The sequence below is a fragment of the Chiloscyllium punctatum genome, chromosome 17 (genome assembly GCF_047496795.1).
Source record: "Chiloscyllium punctatum isolate Juve2018m chromosome 17, sChiPun1.3, whole genome shotgun sequence".
NCBI classification, from domain to species: Eukaryota; Metazoa; Chordata; class Chondrichthyes; order Orectolobiformes; family Hemiscylliidae; genus Chiloscyllium; species Chiloscyllium punctatum.
The window spans coordinates 81,499,164-81,519,355 of record NC_092755.1 but is presented as its reverse complement, the minus strand read 5'-3'; the positions used below and the strand labels follow the sequence as shown (position 1 = coordinate 81,519,355).

The 20,192-nt window shown below is 44.2% G+C and overlaps 1 protein-coding gene across 2 annotated transcripts in view; it reads right to left on the bottom strand.

The window, feature by feature from the left end:
• galnt9 (polypeptide N-acetylgalactosaminyltransferase 9) overlaps positions 1 to 20,192 on the bottom strand; it is a 373,573-nt gene that overhangs the window by 316,523 nt on the left and 36,858 nt on the right. For both annotated transcript variants that reach the window (XM_072587704.1, XM_072587703.1), the window contains exon 2: positions 4,474 to 4,654. In XM_072587704.1, the coding sequence (XP_072443805.1) occupies positions 4,474 to 4,654 (181 nt within the window). The remainder of the gene's footprint in view (positions 1 to 4,473; positions 4,655 to 20,192) is intronic.

Genomic DNA, 20,192 nt, shown 5'->3' with positions numbered 1-20,192 from the left:
GCATTCCTCCAGGACCAAGGGGCTACATGGACAGCACAGACTACACAATCACACAAAGGGTGGCATAAAGTACATAAGAAGTGCAAAACATGCAAATGATAGTGTCAGTCTGGGAGAATGAATAGCTGTTAATGGGGACCATTACTGACTGACAATGGGTTGTGTGTGGTTGCAACGTATGCGCTGACAACAGCTGGTATGTGGGAGTTGGGGTAAGAACGTGAGAGAAGGTGGTCAGGCCCTAAAGTTATTGAATTTGATGTTGATTCCTCGAAGCTGCACGGTCCCCAAGTGGAAAATGAGGTCCTGTTCTTCCAGTTAGCACTGAGCTTCGCTGGAACACTGCAGCAGGCCCGAGACAGAGATGTTGGCCAGGGAACACAGTGGGGTGTTAAAGTGGCAGGAGAAAGTGAGGACTGAAGTTGCTGGAGATCAGAGCTGAAAAATGTGTTGCTGGAAAAGCGCAGCAGGTCAGGCAGCATCCAAGGAGCAGGTGAATCGACGTTTCGGGCATAAAGTGGCAGGCAACTGGAAGCTCAGGGTCTTTTTGCGGGCAGAGTACAAGTGATCGCCAAAGTGGTCACCCAGTCTGCACTTGGTCTCCCCAGTGTAGAGGAAACTATATCGTGAGCGGTGAATACAGTCGACTAGTTAAAAACTGAAAGAACTGTGGATGCTGTATATCAGGAACAAAAACAGAAATTACTGGAAAAACTCAGCAGGTCTGCCAGCATCTGTGCAGAGAAATCAGAGTTAACATTTTGGGTCCGGTGACCCTTCCTCAGAGCCCTGAGAACAGACCGACCATTCTGAGGAAGGGTAACCGGACCTGAAAGGTTAACTCCGTTTCTCTCTCCACAGATGCTGCCCCGACCTGCTGAGTTTTTCCAGCTACTTCTGTTTCTGATGGAGGCGATTGGATTGAGTAAAGTGCAGGTAAGTCATTGCTTCATCTGGAAAATGTGTCTGGGGCCCTGGATAGTGAGGAGGGAGGAGTTACACCCTCTGTGGTTGCAGGGGAAGGTGCCGTGGGACTGTGGGGGGTGGGGGGGGTTGCATGTGAAGGAGGAGCGGACCAGTGTGTCCCAGAGGGAACGGTCCCTGTGGAAGGCTGACAGCGGCATGGAGGGGAATATGTGTCTGTTTCCACATTCCCACATAGAAATGTGCGATCTCCCTATGTGTGCATTGCTGCTACATCCCTAACAGTGATACACTTCCAAAGAGATGAATTAGCTGCAAATCTAAGGTTGGGAAATTATAATATAAATGTCTTTGTTGCAGGGAGGAAGGTTTTGGAATTTAAAAGCTGAGAAATGTTACATCTGCACAGGGTGTTGGTGTGACCACACTTATGTCCTCTTTGGGTCCCTGTATCTAAGAAAGGATAGATTGGTATCAGAGGGTGTTCAGCTAATTCCTGGGATGAAGAGATTGACTTATCAATAACAGCTAAGGAGTTTCGTGCTAGTAAACGGGTTAGGGCTTAGAAGAATGAGGGATACTTTCATTGGAGTATTTTGGATTTTAAGGAGGCTTGACAGAGGTAGATATTGAGAAGATGCTTCCACTAGGAGGAGATTCTCAAACGAAGGGGTCACAGTTACAGAATGAGGGAATAATCATTTAAAACAGAGATGAGAAGTAATTTCTTTTCTCAAAGGACAGTGTGTGTCTGGATTTCTCTGCCCCAGAGGGTTGAGGAGATGAGATCACTGCAAGTGTTTAAGGAGGCAGGAGATAGATTTGTGAAATATTGAGGAGTTGAAGGCGATGAGGAGCTTATATCAAAGAGAAGTTGAGAGCTGGGGCAGATCAGCCATGATCTTGTCGAATGATGGAACAGGCTCGAGGGGCCGAATGGCCCATTCCTGCTCATGTTTCTTCTGTTCTTGCTGCTTGCAATCACACACAAAAATTTCAAAGTAACAGAACAAAAAATCCTTGGGATCATAGTCAGAATTTAGTGATTTTCATTGGGGGTTTTTGAGTCAAATTATGTAAAAATTATAGGTGTAAACCAGCCCTTCCGCAAACTACAACTGCCACTGCATTATCGAGTGGAGTTGTTGCATTGTAGAAAGGCAGTGAACATGAACTGATAGGGTAAGGGCCTGACAGAGATTGGAAACAGCATCTCAGATGCAGTCTCCTGTTCTCAGCAACACAAAAGAAATTGAGGTTTTGTACTGACTGACAGCTGAGAAAGGTCTGCTGCGAATTCAGTGGGTTTGGCTGTCTCCTGTGCAAAGCTACTCCATAAATCTCTCATCAGTCAAGCTGACAGTGATAGCAAAGTCAGCTGGAGAATCTCTTCGTAAAACAATTGCACTTTTCACTCTGCAAAGACCCAGCAGCCAACCCGCATTCGCACTCCCCCGACGACATGTACATCCTGGGCCTCCTCCTCCACTTCGGGAGCTTACAACCATACAGCAGCCTCAATGCAGAATTCACCAGCTTCCGAATCTCCTACCCCACCCCCCACCACCACCTCATCCCAGGCCTAGTGCTCCCTCTCCATCCGACCCCTTGACCTAACCCTACTTGTCCATCTTCCGTCCCACCTATGCACTCCACCCTCCCCACTGACCAATCACAACCACCTCCTACCTGCATCCACCTATCGCCGTCCCACCCACCTTTCCTCAACCCCACCCCCTCTCTCAGCGTCCTTCCCCTTCCCCAGTCCTGATGAAAGTTTCCAACCTGAAACATCAGCTGCCCTGCACCTCTGATGCTGCTTGACCTACTGCTCTTTTTCCAGTCCACTCTTTGTCCACTCCACGTTTCCTGTACACTTCGGTTCAACCAAAAGCACACGCAGCCAACAAAACACCTTCGATGTGCTATGACAGTCAACTTGCGCCTCAACGATCCCATGTAGGATGTGGGCTTCAGTTATTGCCCGTCCCTAGTTGCCCCCTGAAAAGGTGGTGGGGAGCTGCCTCCTTGAACTGCTGCAGTCTATCTGCTAGGCGTGTCTTGTTCCAGGACTTTGACCCGTGAAGGCAGGAGGAAGTGGGGACTGCAGATGCTGGAGATCAGAGTCGAGAGTGTGGTGCTGGAAAAGCACAGCAGCTCAGGCAGCATCTGAGAAGCAGGAGAGTCGACGTTTTGGGCATGAGGCCTCATTCCTGAAGAAGGGATTATGCCTGAAATGTTGATTCTCTTGCTCCTCAGATGCTGCCTGAGCCGCTGTGCTTTTCCAGCACCACACTCTCGACTCTGATCAAAGGGGAGTGGCTTGACAGGAAGATGCAGCCAGTGTTATTCATGGGCCTTTGATGGGAAGAGGATGGGCAGGAGTTTATTTGCCAACTTCTAACTGCTCGGGGCAGATCAACATCAACTGGGATCCATTTGTAGGTCTGGCTAAGGACAGCTAAGTTCTCTCTCTAAAGGACATTAATGAACATGTTGGCTTTACAATTAGGTTAGCTGCGTCAAACAATTTCTTTTTTCAAAATTAACTTTTTTTTTCAATCAACCTGTTCAAAGAGATGTCATTACACCCATCTGGAGCAGGTGGGACTTTAAGCTTGGCCTCTCAAGAGGGTCCCTCACAACCCAGCTTTTTTTTCTACATGTAAGTTTTATCTCACAGTCGAGAGCGCTGTGCTGGAAAAGCGCAGCAGGTCAGGCAGCATCTAAGGAGCAGGAGAATCGACGTTTCAGGCAAGAGCCCTTCAGAAGGGCTTATACCCAAAACATCGATTCTCCTGCTCCTCAGATACAATTCTATCTCTCACACAACTGTGTAACCTCCCTACCACCAAAAATCACCAGGACTTTTATTTTGAAACAAATAACCACCAGTAAAAAGACCGGTGTAGACAATTCAATACTGACAAGCAAATCCCACTACGGGCACGGAATTCGTTTCCTTTTGGATTCTTTGAATTCAAGTTTCAGTAGCTGCTCCATGAGATTCAAATCCACATCCCCCAGTGAATCATAGTTTCCCTACAGTGTGGAAGCAAGCAATCCATTCCATTGAGTCCACTGCAACCCTCCGAAGAGCATCCCACCCAGACTCGGCACCCTATCCCTGCATTGCCCATGGCCAATCCACCAAGCCTGCATATCATTTGGACTGTGAGAGGAAACCGGAGCACCTGGAGGAAACCCACACAGACACGGGGAGAATGTGCAAACTCCACACAGTCGCCCGAGGCTGGAGTCAAACCCGGCTCCCTGGCACTGTGAGGCAGAGTGCTAATCCCTGAGCCACCGCGCTGCCCTTGATCATTTGACTGGGATTCTGGTTCTGCCAATATGTCCCCGAAGGTACAGTGAGCACCTTTACCAGCTGGTTCATTGAAATCTGGACCTGGCAAAGATTGCAGAAGGACTGTGCTTGTCTAATAAGCTGCAAGTGTCTACATTGCACCCAAAAGGCTTCTCATTCAATGAATATCCCCTTCCCCCCCACCCACAAAAATATGCAAAAGAGTTAATTGAGCTCATTACTTTTGTGGTCTGTAGTCTGGTATCGACCTGTCGAGTGATATCCTGTCGCTGAGCTGAGCATTGTAGCCGTAATCTTCATATTTAGCATCAAACTCATGGCTGTCGTCTCTTACTGTGGCAGCGACTCCTCCTTGGCCCAGACCTCCAGGTCCCTCCATCAGTCCAATTGGTTTAGCGAGCCCTAAACAAGGTATGGAACACTGGTTAGCCCACTCTCAAAACAGAATCTTCTGGAAACACCGAGAGAATCACCTGGAGAGGGCCAGGGTTACAGTGATCCAGGTGTGGCTGTTTCCTGGAAATAAAAAGTAAACATGTTTTGTATGACAGTGAGAAATATAGAAAACAAGAGCTAATTTACACTCAAACTGCAAAACTTTAACAAAGTTCAAAATGCAGGATCAACGTTAATATCTGATGCTGCAGGTAAAACTAAGGGAGCCCCCACATCAGCAGGTGTATTTGTGACTGAAATATCCACCTAACAAACAGGGCAGATTCAACCTCGACACAATCGATAACAGATCACCACTCCCTGACCTCTCCATCCTCAATGGCATCCTAATACATTGGACTTTATCAGAAATATAACGTTCTGGCACTAGCCTGGGTAAACTGAAGGCACCAATAACAAAAGAAGTAATTAATAAAAGACTGCGGGGACTATAAGACAGAACTATAACTGTAAAAGAGCTGTAAGCTCAAGGGCACGATTATACAGAGGGCACACAGAACATTACAGCGCAGTACAGGCCCTTTGGCCCTTAATGTTGCACCAACCCGTGGAACCAATCTGAAATCCATCCAACCTACAGTATTCCATTTTTGTCCATGTGTCTATCCAATGAAGGTGCAGGATCAGGGAGACCTGCAGGTTCATGTTCATAAATGATTGAAGACTAATATCAATAGGGTCTGACAGCATCAGTTGAGAGAAACAGAGAGAACATTTTGAGCCTAGTATAGCTCCTATTAAGATCTGTTCTGGAGTCATACCAAACTTGAAATGTTAACTCTGTCCCTCTCCCCACAGAGGTTGCCAGACCTGCTGAGTTTCTCCAGCGTTCTCGGTGTTTGTTTCACGTTTCTAGCATCCACAATATTTTGGTTTTAATCATTGAAGGGCATTGGGATGGTGGTCAGTATCCTAAACTTTATAGGTGAAAGTGAGGACTGCAGATGCTGGAGATTAGAGTCAAGATCAGAGTAGTGCTGGAAAAGCACAGCAGGTCAGGCAACATCCGAGGAGCAGGAAAGTCGACGTTTCAGGCAAGAGCCCGAATCAGGAATCCTGATGAAGGGCTCCCGCCTGAGACATTGATTCTCCTGCTCCTCGGATGCTGCCTGACCTGCTGTGCTTTTCCAGCACCACTCTGATCTTGATCCTAAGCTTTATAGTAGAAGACACAGGGTACATTTTCACAGGATCAGGAACGTTAATATACAGACGCAGTAACTGCTTGAGAAGTCAAGTAGATTGTGATGTTTACCACAAACGGAATGGAATGTTGAAGGTCGAAATTATTCTTTAGCTACTGTACAGGACCTTGGTGAGACCACAGTTGGAGTACTGTGTACAGTGTGGTCTCCGTATTTCAGGAAGGATGTAACTATATGGGAAGAAACTCAGAGAAGATTCAATTAACTCATTGCTGGAACTAGGGGTTTAACTTGTAAAGAAAGGTTGAACAGGTTCAGTCTGTACACATTGGAGTTGAGAAGAAAGAAAGGTGTTTTTACTGATATGTGTAAAACTACTGGGGGTTCAGAAGAAGGACTCAAAATGTTAGCTCTGTTTCTCTCTCCTTAGATGCTGGTACACCTGCTGAGTTTCTCCAGCAATTTCAGTTTTCGTTTCAGATTTCCAGCATCCATAGTTAGAATCACTGAAAGCCTGTAGTGTGGAAGCAGGCCATTCGGCCCATCAAGTCCACACCAGCCTTCCAAAGAGCATCCCACCCAGACCCATAACCCTGCATTTCCCATGGCTGACCCACCTAATCTGCACAACCCTGGTCACGATGGGCAATTTAAGATGGCTAATCCATCTAACCTTCACATCTTTAGACTGTGGGAGGAAACCCACACACACAGACACAGGGAGAACGTGAAAACTCCACACAGACAGTCACGTGAGGCTGGAATTGAACCCAGGTCTCTAGCGCTGTGAAGCAGCAGTGCACTGAGCCACCCCCCAACATATTCCTGTTCAAAGTGACTGCACTAGGTAATTACAAGATCATGTGATGGCACTGAATTCTAGAGCAGTCCGTCACCAAGGAAGAATGAATGAATATCATTTATCTCCAATTCATAGGTGCATCAGACTGTGATATCGATCTCCAGAGAGGAAGGAGAGATGTATTTTGCAATCTTTAGCTATTGGGTTCTTTGGTAGCAGCCTGTCTGTACGCTTGGCCACAAAGGTAGCCAGGGCAGATTGACTATAGATAATAGTTAAAACACAAAAAAACAAAATCACTTGGAGAAAAGTCCAGAGAAAAAAGAACCAAGAATGATATTCATGCAGCAAATAGGGAAGATGAAAACCCTACTAAATGCTTTATGGAGACAAGGCAAAGCAGGAGAGAAGATGGCAGATGATATATCAGGATTAATGGTGGTGATATATTAACACCAGTTGTGAATCGGATAACAGTCAGGTAACAGAGATGAGGGACAATCATGTCAGTTTTTAAGATGGCAAGGTGTAACTAATAGAGTGACTCAGGATCAGTGCTCAAGCCGCTACTGTTTATAATCTAATAACATTGACTTTCAGATAAAAGACTGAATGCAAATAGAGCTGTTTTCATATTTCTGAGGGTGGCATGATGGCTTAATGGTTAGCACTGCTGCCCCATAGTGCCAGGGACCCGGGTTCGATCCCAGCCTTGGGTGACTGTCTGTGTGGGATTAGCACATTCTCCCCAGGTCTGCATGGGTTTCCTCCCACAGTCCAAAGATAGGCAGGTTAGGTTGGATTGGCCTTTCTAAATTGCCCATAGTGTTCAGGGATGTGTGGGTTAGATGGATTAGCTGTGGGAAATGCAGGGTTACAGGGATAGGGGATGGGTTGGTGTGGATGTGATGGGCCAAATGGCCTGCTCCCACTCTACAGGGATTCTATGATAATACAAACCTATGAAAGGGAGTTAGCACTGAGGAAGATGGAGAGAGGATGTAGTCTAGTTAAGCGATTGGACAGAGAGGTAGTTGATGAACTACAGTTAGTTACTTCAGTAGGAAGTATAGAAGATCAATAAGTAAACTGTGATTCATTATCCTGAGAGGACTTGAGGGGTAGATGCTGAGCAGTTGTTTCTCCTGACCAGAAAAGGGATTGTGGGTTCTTTGTTTTATTTCAAGGTATGGTGACCCTGGTCCATCAAAAATAATCATGGCCGTAGAGTGATCTAGCAGTTCCTTGGTGACACGCCCAGTCATACAGACTGATGGCAGAGATGGAGACCATGACTGTTTGAAACAGCAATCTATGAATCATGTTGCTGTTTCGCCATCGTCCTGCAATTTTTTTACCTGGTCAAATGTTTACCCAATCCTTATTGGAAAGTTGTTGTTGAATCAAGTCACATCACCCTGGCAGGGTGCTCTGCAGTTTGCAATAACTCGCTATGTAAAAGAAAGGTACTCCACTTTGGATTTTTTGCCAATTACCAATGACAGATCCTGCCTACAGGTCTCTTCCGTAGCGATGAAAAGGTTCTTTTGCGGACTGCATTTAATGTTGGTTAGCTCAGTTGGATAGCTGGCTTACTAGAGTTTATAACGCAGTGATGCCAAGAGTGTGGGTTCAATCCCTGCACTGACTGAGTTTACCATGAAGGACTCTCCTTCTCACCCTTACCCTTTGTCAGAGACGTGGTGACCCTCAAGTTAAACCACATCTCTCTCTAATGAGAGTAGGACTATTGCTACTTTAACTCTGCAATATCTGTATTATTTGGCAACATTATGAAAGGGTTGCTGTATAAATGCTTTCTCCTTTGCTCTCAAAGACTGTGAATGTCACTCACTGCTCATTAATGTCACACTACAGTTGAGTTTAGTGCTGAGTTAATTAATTTTACAAGAATTAGCCAATAGAAATATCAGCTTGCGAGATTAAAAGGAGATATATTGAAACCAGCAGTTAGAATCAATCTGACTGCTGAGAACACAATTAGAGACATTGAGAATGATGGTTACAGTTAATTTCATATTAATTATGTATTTTTTCAAGCAAGAGTGTTCTTTTATTAAAGGTTTTTAAAAGCTAAATACCTCTCCAGCATTAATCGAATGGTTGACATGTCTTGCCACCAAGAATGAAGATAGTGGGATTGTAACTCAAATCTCAGAGGCAGAAAGAGTTGGGAAACCCACAGAGTGCGCTTTCACAAAGGGCTGGGCCAAAGGAAAATCTCAGACTTGTTCAGGAGGCCACCAGAGCAGGGATAGAGCAAGGCAAGATGTTGAATTCCATAGGAGGATCAGTTAGATGGGCTGAATGCTCTCCATTAGCCTCCATTCGTAGCACAGGCTTGAACTGACAGATCCTGTAGATCATGGTGATACACAGGAATGTCATATAGATCCTGTAGATTACAGTAATAGACAGGAACCTCTCATATATCCTGTAGATCATAGTGATACACAGACACACTTTATTGATCCTGTCCCGATCCCAGGTTCTCCATCAGTGAAATTGCACATTTGCTCTCTGATGCAGTTCTGGGAATGATCCTGTCTGTATAAAAGCTGCAATGCCACTTCCACCCACATTCACTCAGCCAGGCACTGAGCAGGAGGACCCTTGTATCTAGTCTATGTTCTAAGAGAGCTGAGCATGCTGTTGGTAATTAATACCTCAAATAAAAAAAGATATGTGGGCCTGAGGTGAGCAGGTGTGGTGTGAGGGGTGCAGTGTGGGAGATGGAGGTCGGGTCAAGGTAGTGGAAGTATAGAGTTCAGAGCAACACTTCCTTTTAGCTCTCTGAAAGATGCTGTGCACATTGATCAGTGAACATAGGAGCATCAGAACACAAGACAGCCATTCTGTCCGTCAAGCTGGACACAATGTCTTCCTACTGCCGCACAGTGACCTCAGAGGTCATGAGAGTAGAAAACATCATTTGAGGAAACAATGGTTAAGTGTTTCATTAAATGTCAACAAATTGGACTAAGGCATCATAAACAAACATGAAGGGAAATGGTAGGGTAAAGGGTTAATCATCTCTTAACTTTAGAATCGACATGTGCATGAGGAAAATCCCAAGGAACTGGAGCGGGAGTCTTCTGGGTTCCAGGAGATATCTGTTTTTACCATCCTCTGTATAATGGAGAAAGATAAAGTCACCAAAGTCCCAGAGAGAGAGAGAGAGAGAGAGGACTGGTGGTGGCTTAGCCTGAGGTTCACTATGCCTCAGGCGAGGGAAGAGATTAAAAAGGAGAGTCCTTCATGGTAACCTCGGTCAGTATGGGAATTGAACCCAAACTGTTGGCATCATTAACCAGCTGTCCAGCCAACTGGACTAACCAACCCACTGAAATCCTGTGTGTATAGCTAAAGTTAATCAATCCTCTTAACATTCACCCACAAGGAGGGTAGACCTCATCTCACCACATGGTCATTTCAGAGGGCAGCTAAGATCCAATCACATTGATGTGGGTCACCTGTAGACCAGACCTGGTATGGGTTCATCCACTGAAGAAAGATTGAGGGAGCTAGGACTTTTCTCAATGAAATGAAGAAGGATGAGAGGTGACTTGATAGAGGTGTACAAGATGATGAGGGGCATAGATAGAGTGGATAGGCAGAGACTTTTTCCTAGGGCAGAAATGGCTATCACGAGGGGTCATAATTTTAAGATGATTGGAGGAAGGTTTAGGGGAGACATCAGAGGTAGATTCTTTACACAGAGAGTGATGGGTGTGTGGAACACACTGCCAGTGGTGGTGGTACAGTCAGATACATTAGGGATGTTTAAGCAATTCTTGGACAGGCACATGGATGATAGTACAATGAAGGGTACATAGTTTAGTCTGATCTTAGAGTAGGATAGAAAGTCGCCACAACATCGAGGGTCGAAGGGCCTGTACTGTGCTGTAGTGTTCTACGTTCTATGAAGGTTATTAGGTGAACTGGGTGAGTTTTACAATTAAATAGGAATATGTTCATCCTTTATTGCAAGCTTTTTATTCCACAACTGTTAATCAACTTTAAATTCCCAAACTGGCATTTGCATTTACATCTCGAGATTATTAATCCAAGTGTCGAGGTGAACGGTCCTGAATGTCACCAACATGATCCCTCTCAGGTATTGCCAGGAAGGCAGTGTGTCTCAGTGAGGTATCAAACTCTGACCATGAAACTTCCAGAGTTGGGCAACCAGGTGAAATCACTAGCACCATGTGCCATCTCAGCCCATTCCCTTGGCTACAACATCTCTGCAATCCTTCAGAACTTGTGAAACACACTTAAAGGGAAATGGAATCTAAGTTTTCCCAATGTTCACTCTTCTGAACTGGGCATCACTGACAAGGTCTAGTGAATACTTATTGCTCGCCCTGATTGCCCTTAACTGAGAGGCTTACCAGGGGAGTTAGGAATCAACCACATTGCCATGTGTCCTACACAGAGTCACGTGTAGGCTGGGTAAGGATGGTGGATTTCCTTCCCTGAAGGGTACTGGTGAAGCAGATGGGCTTGAAGACCATCAACAATATTGCTGCGATTAGCTTTTTACTTCAGATCTGTTTAATGAAAGGTATTTAATGAAAGGTACCCAGCTACTACAGAGCTCATGTCTCTGCATCATTAGTCCAGAGCTCTGGACAAATAATCTAGTCACGTAACAACTATATTACCGTTCTCTCAAGTGTGGTCCTTATTACAGTAAGGGCCTTTGTGGGAATCTCTAGGACCACTCCATAAACCTATCCGAGTCCTTTGATATCACCATATAGCGTTGTGTTAAATTAATTGAGTTCACCTGATTTCGGGTCCCAACAGATTTGTGTGGACACGGGTAAGTCATTAGCAGAAATGTCAATATTATTGCATTGGCCAATTTATAAAAGGCACTAATCTTTTTTCTAATTAGCCTTTCAAAAAATTAATTCTGTTGTCTTTTCTGATTTATCTCTAAAATTAAAGTTGTTTACATGAATCCTTGTTTCTTTAGCTCTGATTGCTACTTTCGGTTCTCCCTTGCTAATTGCTTTGCATTGTTTAATCCTGAGCTACTGCCTAATCCTAAGAAATGTTCTCCCTCTGTGCATTGAGGTTTTTGTAATGAGAAGTATTGCTTAATTTAACCAGGTCCTGTGGAAACCCAGTCATATCTGCCACATTATTTCCACCTGTACTTCCGTATTTTTAGCTTGTCAAACATCCTTCCTCCTGTAAACTTGAACAGCAACCGCAGGGAAGGAGCACTGACCTTGGACAGAGTATAGCGAAGATCTCAGAGTCAAAAGGTAAAATTATGAGAAGGCGTTACAAAAACACGATGTATATGTCCTTGGGTTTAGACGATAAAAGAATTCAATAGGACAAAAGAATGCAGAGCTCACATCCTCGCTGTTGAATTCGGAAAAGCTGAATGCAATTTGAAAAGCGGAGTTTGACCTTTTAGAAATAAAATCAGGAAACCCTCTTCATACAAAGTGTGGTGAAAACCTTGAATCTAAAAGGCTGTTGATGCTGAACATCAATTGGAGTTTTCAAGACAGAGATTGATACATGCTTTTAATAAAAGCGAAATACTGCCTTTGCTAAAAATCTGACACAAAGACAGGAAAAGACTGGAAATACTCAGCAGGTAAGGGAGGAGCTATAGATAAACACAGAGTTATTGAACTGTTAGCATTTTCAAGACACTTTGTGGGAACTGGGAATCTTCCTACCTGAGCTCTCAGGCTGAGCATCATTATACATTCATGGGAGAAAGGCAGGGCATCCATTAGAGGGCTGAAACAGCTGAGCCCCAAGAAAATAAATTCCTTAATTGAAAACTCTGGCTCTTTAATCAATCCAATTCATTGCACTGTATTTATTTGCATCGATAAAGAGATTTCAAGTGCTTTCATTTTCTGCTATGAATAATTTAAAGCACCTGAATGGGGACACTTTTATTAGCCCGCAGTGAAAGCATTCTTTAACAAGTTAGCATTTTCTCATGAGTCAATGTGCTCTGTTAAAAGCCTTTGTCAACATATCCAGTAGTCACTATCAAGCTAACTGGTCAGTAAGTGAGCAGGAAAGTACCACAGCTTGACAAGGAGGGTATGAGGAGCAAAGGAGGGGCATGTTGCTACCTTGGCAGAGATGGCATGGGGAAGACCTTTCAAACTTACAATTCAAAATTATCCTTCATGTACACTGTGGTTCACAATACCTAGGAACGATATGGAAACTTTGGAAAGGGTTCAAAGGAGATTTATTAGGATGTTGCCTGGTATGGAGGGAAGGTCTTACAAGGAAAGGCTGAGGGACTTGAGGCTGTTTTCGTTAGAGAGAGAGGAAGGTTGAGAGGTGACTTAATTGAGACATACATGATAATCAGAGGATTAGATAGGGTGGTCAGTGAGAGCCTTTTTCCTCAGATGGTGATGGCTAGAATGAGGGGACATAGCTTTAAATTGAGGGGTGATAGATATAGGACAGATATCAGAGGTAGTTTCTTTACTCAGAGAATGGTAGGGGCATGGAACAGTCTGCCTGCAACAGTAGTGAACTCGCCAACTTTATGGGCATTTAAATGGTCATTGGATAGACATGTGGATAAAAATGGAATAGTGCAGGTTAGGTGGGCTTCAGATTGGTTTCACAAGTCGGTGCAACATCGAGGGCCGAAGGGCCTGTACTGTGCTGTAATGTTCTATGTTCAATGTTCTACCTCTGAGGTGCTGTGAAGCACAAGTCCTTTAAACTTGCCCGAGGGGACGTAGAGTCATAGAGTCATACAGCACAGAAACAGACCCTTTGGTCCAACTCGTCCATGCCAACCCAGTTTGCCAAACTAAACATCCCGTTTGTCTGCGTTTGGTCCACGTCCCTCTAAACCTTTCCTATCCAAGCACCTGTCTAAATGTCTTTTAGTTGTTGTAACTGTGTCCGCATTGACCACTTCCTCTGGCAGTTCATTCCAAATATCAACTACTCTTCAGGTCTCTTCTAAATCCTTCTCTTCCCACCTTACAGATATGCCCTCTAGTTTTGGACTCTAGGGAAAAGAGCTTTTCTATGCCCCTCATGCTTTTATAAACTTCTATAAGGTCCCCCCTCAACCTCCTGCACGCAGTGAGAAAAATCCCAGCCTATCCAGCCTCTCCTTGTAACCCAAACCTTCCATTCCTGGCAACATCCTGGTAAATCTCTTCTGAACCCTCTCCAGTTTAATAATATCCTTCCTATAGCAGGCTGATCAGAACTGCACACAGTACTCCAGAAGAGGCTTCACCAACACCCCGTACAACCTCAACATGACGCCCCAACTCTCAGACTCAAAGGACTTGGCAATGAAGGCAAGCGTGCCAAATGCCTTTTTAACCACCCTGCTGGCAGTGATACAAATTTCCAAGAATTATGTACCTGAACCCCTAGGTCTCTCTGTTCGACAAAAGATACAATAGTAATATGATAATAAAATAACAGATATAATCCACAGATGCCTATTTCATACAAAGTCTCTCAATTTGTCTTTTTTTATTCACTCGTGGGAGGTGGGTATCATTAGTTGGGCCCAGCATTTATTGCCCGTCCCTAGTTGCCCCTTGAGAAGGTGGGGATAAGCTGCCATCTTGAACCACTGCAGTCCATGTGCTGTAGATAGACCCACGATGCCCTTAGGGAGGGAATGCCAGGATTTTGACCCAGTGACAGTGAAGGAACGGTGATACATTTCCAAGTCAGGATGATGAGTGGTTTGGAGGGGAACTTGCAGAGGGTGGTGTTCCCGTGTATCTTGTCCTTCTAGATGGAAGTGGTCGAGGGTTTGGAAGGTGTTGTCTGAGGATCTTTGGTGAATTTCTGCAGAATATCTTGTAGATGGTACACACTGCTGCTACCTGAGTGTCAGTCGTGGAGGGAGGGGATGCTTGTGGATGTGGTGCTAATTACATGGGCTGCTTTGTCCTGGATGGCGTCAAGCTTCTTGAGTGTTGTTGAAGCTGTACCCATCCAGGCAAGTGGGGAATATTCCCTGACTTGTGCCTTGTAGATGGTGGATAGGCTTCGGGGATTCAGGACGTGAGTTATTTGCCGCAGTATTCCTAGTCTCTGGTCTCGTCTTGTAAACTATTAGGTTTTTGTGATGAGTCCTGTTGAGGTTCTGGTCAATGATAAACATAAGGATTCAGTGATGGTAACACTATTGAATGTAAAGGGTTGGTGTTTAGATTGTCTCTTAGCTTTTCTAAGGGCTATTTTACTTATTCCCCACACTGCGGCCCAAATAAAGTATATTTATGCTGGAAAATTCACTTTTAGTCAAGTTTAAGACCAAATTGGCTCTTCCTGACCAATGAAACAATTTGAACAAGTCTTGGAAATGTTCCTCCCAGAGTTGGCCAAACATAACAAATTGTCAATGTACACAACATAGTTGTGTCACCCTTCAATGACTGAAATGTTACTGCTGCTGTTTTCATTTCAAATGGCTTGACTTTACATTGGTATAGTCTTTGTCTGATCCTCAATTGTATGGAATTGGATATAGTCCTCTTCAGTTACCTGCATTGACTTTTCAATAATCAATATGCAATCGTTATGAATCATCTGGTTTCATCTATCATTGTAACAAAGAAGCTCTAGCCACTGTGACTCTGTTCAATAACGTTATTTTTTATCATGAATGTGATCTCTCTTCTTTCACTGACATGAAGCATGGGATGTTGCTTTATTGGTGATGTCTCCCTTACATTAACACTGTGTATGGCTAAAGACATTTGGCCTGGTCTAGTAAGACAAATCAATTTATGAGTATATAACAGTTTTTGTAATTGAAGGGGCAGATGGAGTTTAATTCAGATAAATGCGAGGTGCTGCATTTTGGTAAAGCAAATCTTAGCAGGGCTTATACACTTAATGGTAAGGGCCTAGGGAGTGTTGCTGAACAAAGTGACCTTGGAGTAGGTTCATAGCTCCTTGAAAGTGGAGTCGCAGGTAGATAGGATAGTGAAGAAGGCGTTTGGTATGCTTTCCTTTATTGGTCAGAGTACTGAGTACAGGAACTGGGAGGTCATGCTGCAGCTGTACAGGACATTGGTTAGGCCACTGTTGGAATATTGTGTGCATTTCTGGTCTCCTTCCTATCGGAAAGATGTTGTGAAACTTGAAAGGGTTCAGAAAAGATTTACAAGGATGTTGCCAGGGTTGGAGGATCTGAGCTACAGGGAGAGGCTGAACAGGCTGGAGCTGTTTTCCCTGGAATGTCGGAGGCTGAGGGGTGACCTGATAGAGGTTTATAAAATTATGAGGGGCTTGGATAGGATAAATAGACAAAGTCTTTTCCCTGGGTTCGGGGAGTTCAGAACTAGACGGCATAGGTTTAGGGTGAGAGGGGAAAGATATGAAAGAGAACTAAGGGGCAAATATTTCACACAGAGGGTAGTACGTGTATGGAATGAGCTTCTAGAGGATGTGGTGGAGGCTGGTACAATTGCAACATTTAAGAGGCATTTGGATGGGTATATGAATAAGAAGGGTTTGGAGGGATATGGGCCGGGTGCTGGCAGGTGGGACTAGATTGGGTTGGGATATCTGGTTGGCATGGACGGGTTGGACCGAAGGGTCTGTTTCCATGTTGTACATCTCTATGACTCTATGACTGTTTTCTGAGAGATAATATTTAAACCCCTCCACATTATTCTATTTGATTACTGACGTGGACCTTTGAACTTTCCATTGCTCTGAGACCTTAATTCCCCTTCCACTTCCTTTCACCGCTGTATCAATGCAGCACTCCCGAGTATCCTTCCTGTCATAGGATCTCCTTAACACTTTAACATGCCTCACTCGCTGAGCTTTGCTCCTCTCGGGAGTATTCACAACATTGAGTTTTTTTGTTTGGATTTAATAAGTTCCAGTGAACTTCCAGCCCCTGCTTTTCAGCAAACAAAATTTAAAGTCACTGTTGGAATTCTGCCTTCAATTCTGGTCTCTCTTCTGGAAAGATATTGTTAAACTTGAGAGGGTGCAGAAAAGATTCACAAAGATGTTGCTAGGGTTGGAGGGTTTGAGCTACAGGGAGAGGCTGAACAGGCTGGGGCTGTTTTCCCTGGAGCGTCGGAGGCTGAGGGGTGACCTTATAGAGATTTATAAAATCATGTGGGACATGGATAGGATAAATAGCCATTGACTTTTCCCAACGAACTGCACAGATCACAAGAGTGTTTCAAGACTCCTTTCACAGGATGAAGGTTTCAACATCCTTGTAAATCTTTTCTGAACCCTTTCAAGTTTCACAACATCCTTCCGAGACCAGATTGCATGCAATATTCCAACAGTGGCTATACCAATGTCCTGTACAGATGCAACATGACCTCCCAACTTCTATACTCAATGTACTGACCAATAAAGGAGAGCATACCAAACACCTTCTTCACTATCCTATCTACCTGTGACTCCACTTTCAAGGAGCTGTGAACCTGCACTCCAAGGTCTCTTTGTTCACCAACACTCCCTAGGACCTTACCATTAAGTGTATAAGTCCTGACCTGATTGTGTCTATTAAATAATGCCACTTTGATATTGGTCCAGCTTTAGTTTCTAAGTGCGTTGTTTGATGTAGTTCTCTCAATTCAGGAGCTGTCTGTTGCATTTCCATTTTTAAAAAATGGGCTAAAATGTCTGCCTCATCCGCTTTACTTTCCTGCTTTATATGTCAGTTTTCAAAAATACCATCTGATAAATGAGCTCCCACGTCAGTTCCTTTTTTATATAGATCCTCATTCTTTCTGACCAAATCTGATCCGAGGGGGCATAGCTTTAAATTAAGGGGTGGTAGGTATAGGACAGATGTTAGGGGTAGATTCTTTACTCAGCGAGTCGTGAGTTCATGGAATGCCCTGCCAGTAGCAGTGGTGGACTCTCCTTCTTTATGGGCATTTAAACGAGCATTGGATAGGCATATGGAGGATAGTGGGCTCGTGTAGGTTAGGTGGGCTTGGATCGGCGCAACATCGAGGGCCGAAGGGCCTGTACTGCGCTGTATTCTTTTCTATGTTCTCTACGTTCTATATCAGTTTCCAGCATCATTTCAGGCATCGCGTTCTGGATCTCAACAACATAAAACAAAAGTCTTCATTCCACATCCTACGTTTCTGTCTTAAATCAGAATGACTGACCTCCTGACAATGAAACAGCTTCTTCATTTCAATGACACCACATCGCTGGCTCAAATCTGAATTTCCTTCCCCTCTCAGCACTAAGCCAATGAAAGACTGTGGATACTGGACACTAGCCCAATGAAACGGGATGACTCATTGTTCAATGGGAAATCAATTCCCCTCATCAGGAGTAAATAATCTCATTCATACAAACCTCACATATCACAAGAATGTTTCAAGAATCCTTTCACAGAATGAGAATCTCAGCATCTGTTGCCCATAAACCAATTGGTGACTTTATAGTTGTTTATAAAATCATGAGGGGTATGGACAGGGTAAATAGACAAGGTCTTTTCCCTTGGATAGGAGAGTCCAAAATTGCACAGCATAGGTTTAAGGTGAGAGGGGAAAGATTTAAAAGAGATCTAAGAGACAACTTTTTCACGGAGAGGGTGGTACGTGTATGGAATAAGCTGCCAGAGAAAGTGGTGGAGGTTGGTACAATTACAACGTTTAAAAGGCATCTTGGTGGGTATGTGAATAGGAAGAGTTTAGAGGGATATGGGCCAAATGCTGGCAAATGGGACTGGATTAGGTTAGAATATCTGATCAGCATGGATAAGTTGGACCAAACGGTCTGTTTCCGCGCTGTACATCTGTCTGCCTCTAGTGAGCCAGTTGGGTGTTTACAATAATTTGATAGCTTTCAAGACCCCTTTGTCTTTTGCATTCCAGATGAGTGGACTGAATTTTAAATCCTTCCAGCTGCTGTGGTGGAAGTAGCCTGGACCTCTGGGTCACTAGCCCAGTGACAATGCCACTTGGTTACTGTTTGCCCCAGAGCAGCTGTAGGTTACTGATGGCCAACGAGAAATACTGACTAGTCACAGGTTTATCTTCTTCACTCATGGAACGCAGGCCTCACTGGCTGGATCAGCAACTGCCACCCATCCCTAATTGCCCTGGAATTGAGAGGCTAGCTCAGCTTTTTCAGAGGGCGTTAACAATCAGCAACATTGCTGTGGGCCAGAAGTCACATGTGGTACAGACCAGAGAAAGGATGACAAGCTTCCTGCTCTAATGGCCATTGGTGAACCAGACGGGACTTCAGTCACAAACAATGACAGCTTTCATCATCGTTCTTACTGAAACTAGATGTATAAACAGAATGTAAATACTAAATGCTGCTGTGGTAGGAGCTGCTCCACAGCATTAACCCAGGCCTCTGGATTTCAAACCCAGTGACATCACTGGTTAACTACATCTCTACCTCAATGGAGGAGAATAGTTCCTTAGAACAGACTACTCTACAATGTTCACCTTGAGAGGAAAATTCTCTGTAATCTCTTGATACGCAAAGTCTGTAAGTCCCAAAGGCTTATCTGGGTGGTCAAGGTCTTAGGATCATAGAATCCCTACAGTGTGGAAGGAGACCATTTGGCCTGAGTCCACAGTGCCCGACTGAAGAGCATCCCACCCAGACCCATCACATCCCCATCATCCCTCACGGTTAATCCACAGAACCTGCACATGTCTGGATACTACAGGGTAATTTCCCATGGCCAATCCAGCGAACCTGCACATCTTTGGACTGTGGGAGGAAACCGGAGCACCCAAAGGAAACCTGTGCATACATGGGGACAACATGCAAATTCCACACAGACAGTCGCCCAAGGTCCTTGTGTCAGACTGAGTGAATCACTGGGGCATGTTACAGGCTATCAGCTTAACTGGAAGTATTTAATTAGAATCCCTCATTGTACTCTTTGCTACTTCTATCAGTGACCTTCTGAACTACTTATAGACGCAAGGCATGTGTCTGTATAATAAGCGCAGGGAGGGACACTTTAACATAATGATTACACTGCAACATGGATCACAAATTTTGATTTTTTTCAATTAAATACAGGAATGATTACAATTGCTAGCCAGTCAAAGGTTCGAACTGAACTGACCTGAAATAGTAACTTATGTTCACCACATGCCATTGACAGCAGCTAGCATTTACAAAGTGAATATAATGTAGGGATATGTGCCAAGGTTCTCAGAAATGTACTGCAATAAAAAAAAGACACTAATTCATAACATAAACAACCAATGTCTGAAATTTTGGTCAAAGAGTTATCTGTATTCAGCACATCATGTCTGCGTCAGGTCCAATGAATTCTCCTCCTACCTGTTCCTTCCCCATAGTCCTGCAAAAATAATCCCTTCAGCTATTTATCCATCTCCCTTTCGAATCCATTTCCATGACCCATTCAGGCACCACATTCTCAAATGCAACAACTCGTTGCTTAAAAGCAATTCTCCTGACTTACAAAAACAATCAAAAGAACTACGGGTGCTGGAAATCTGAAACAAAAGCAGAAAGTGCTGGAGAAACT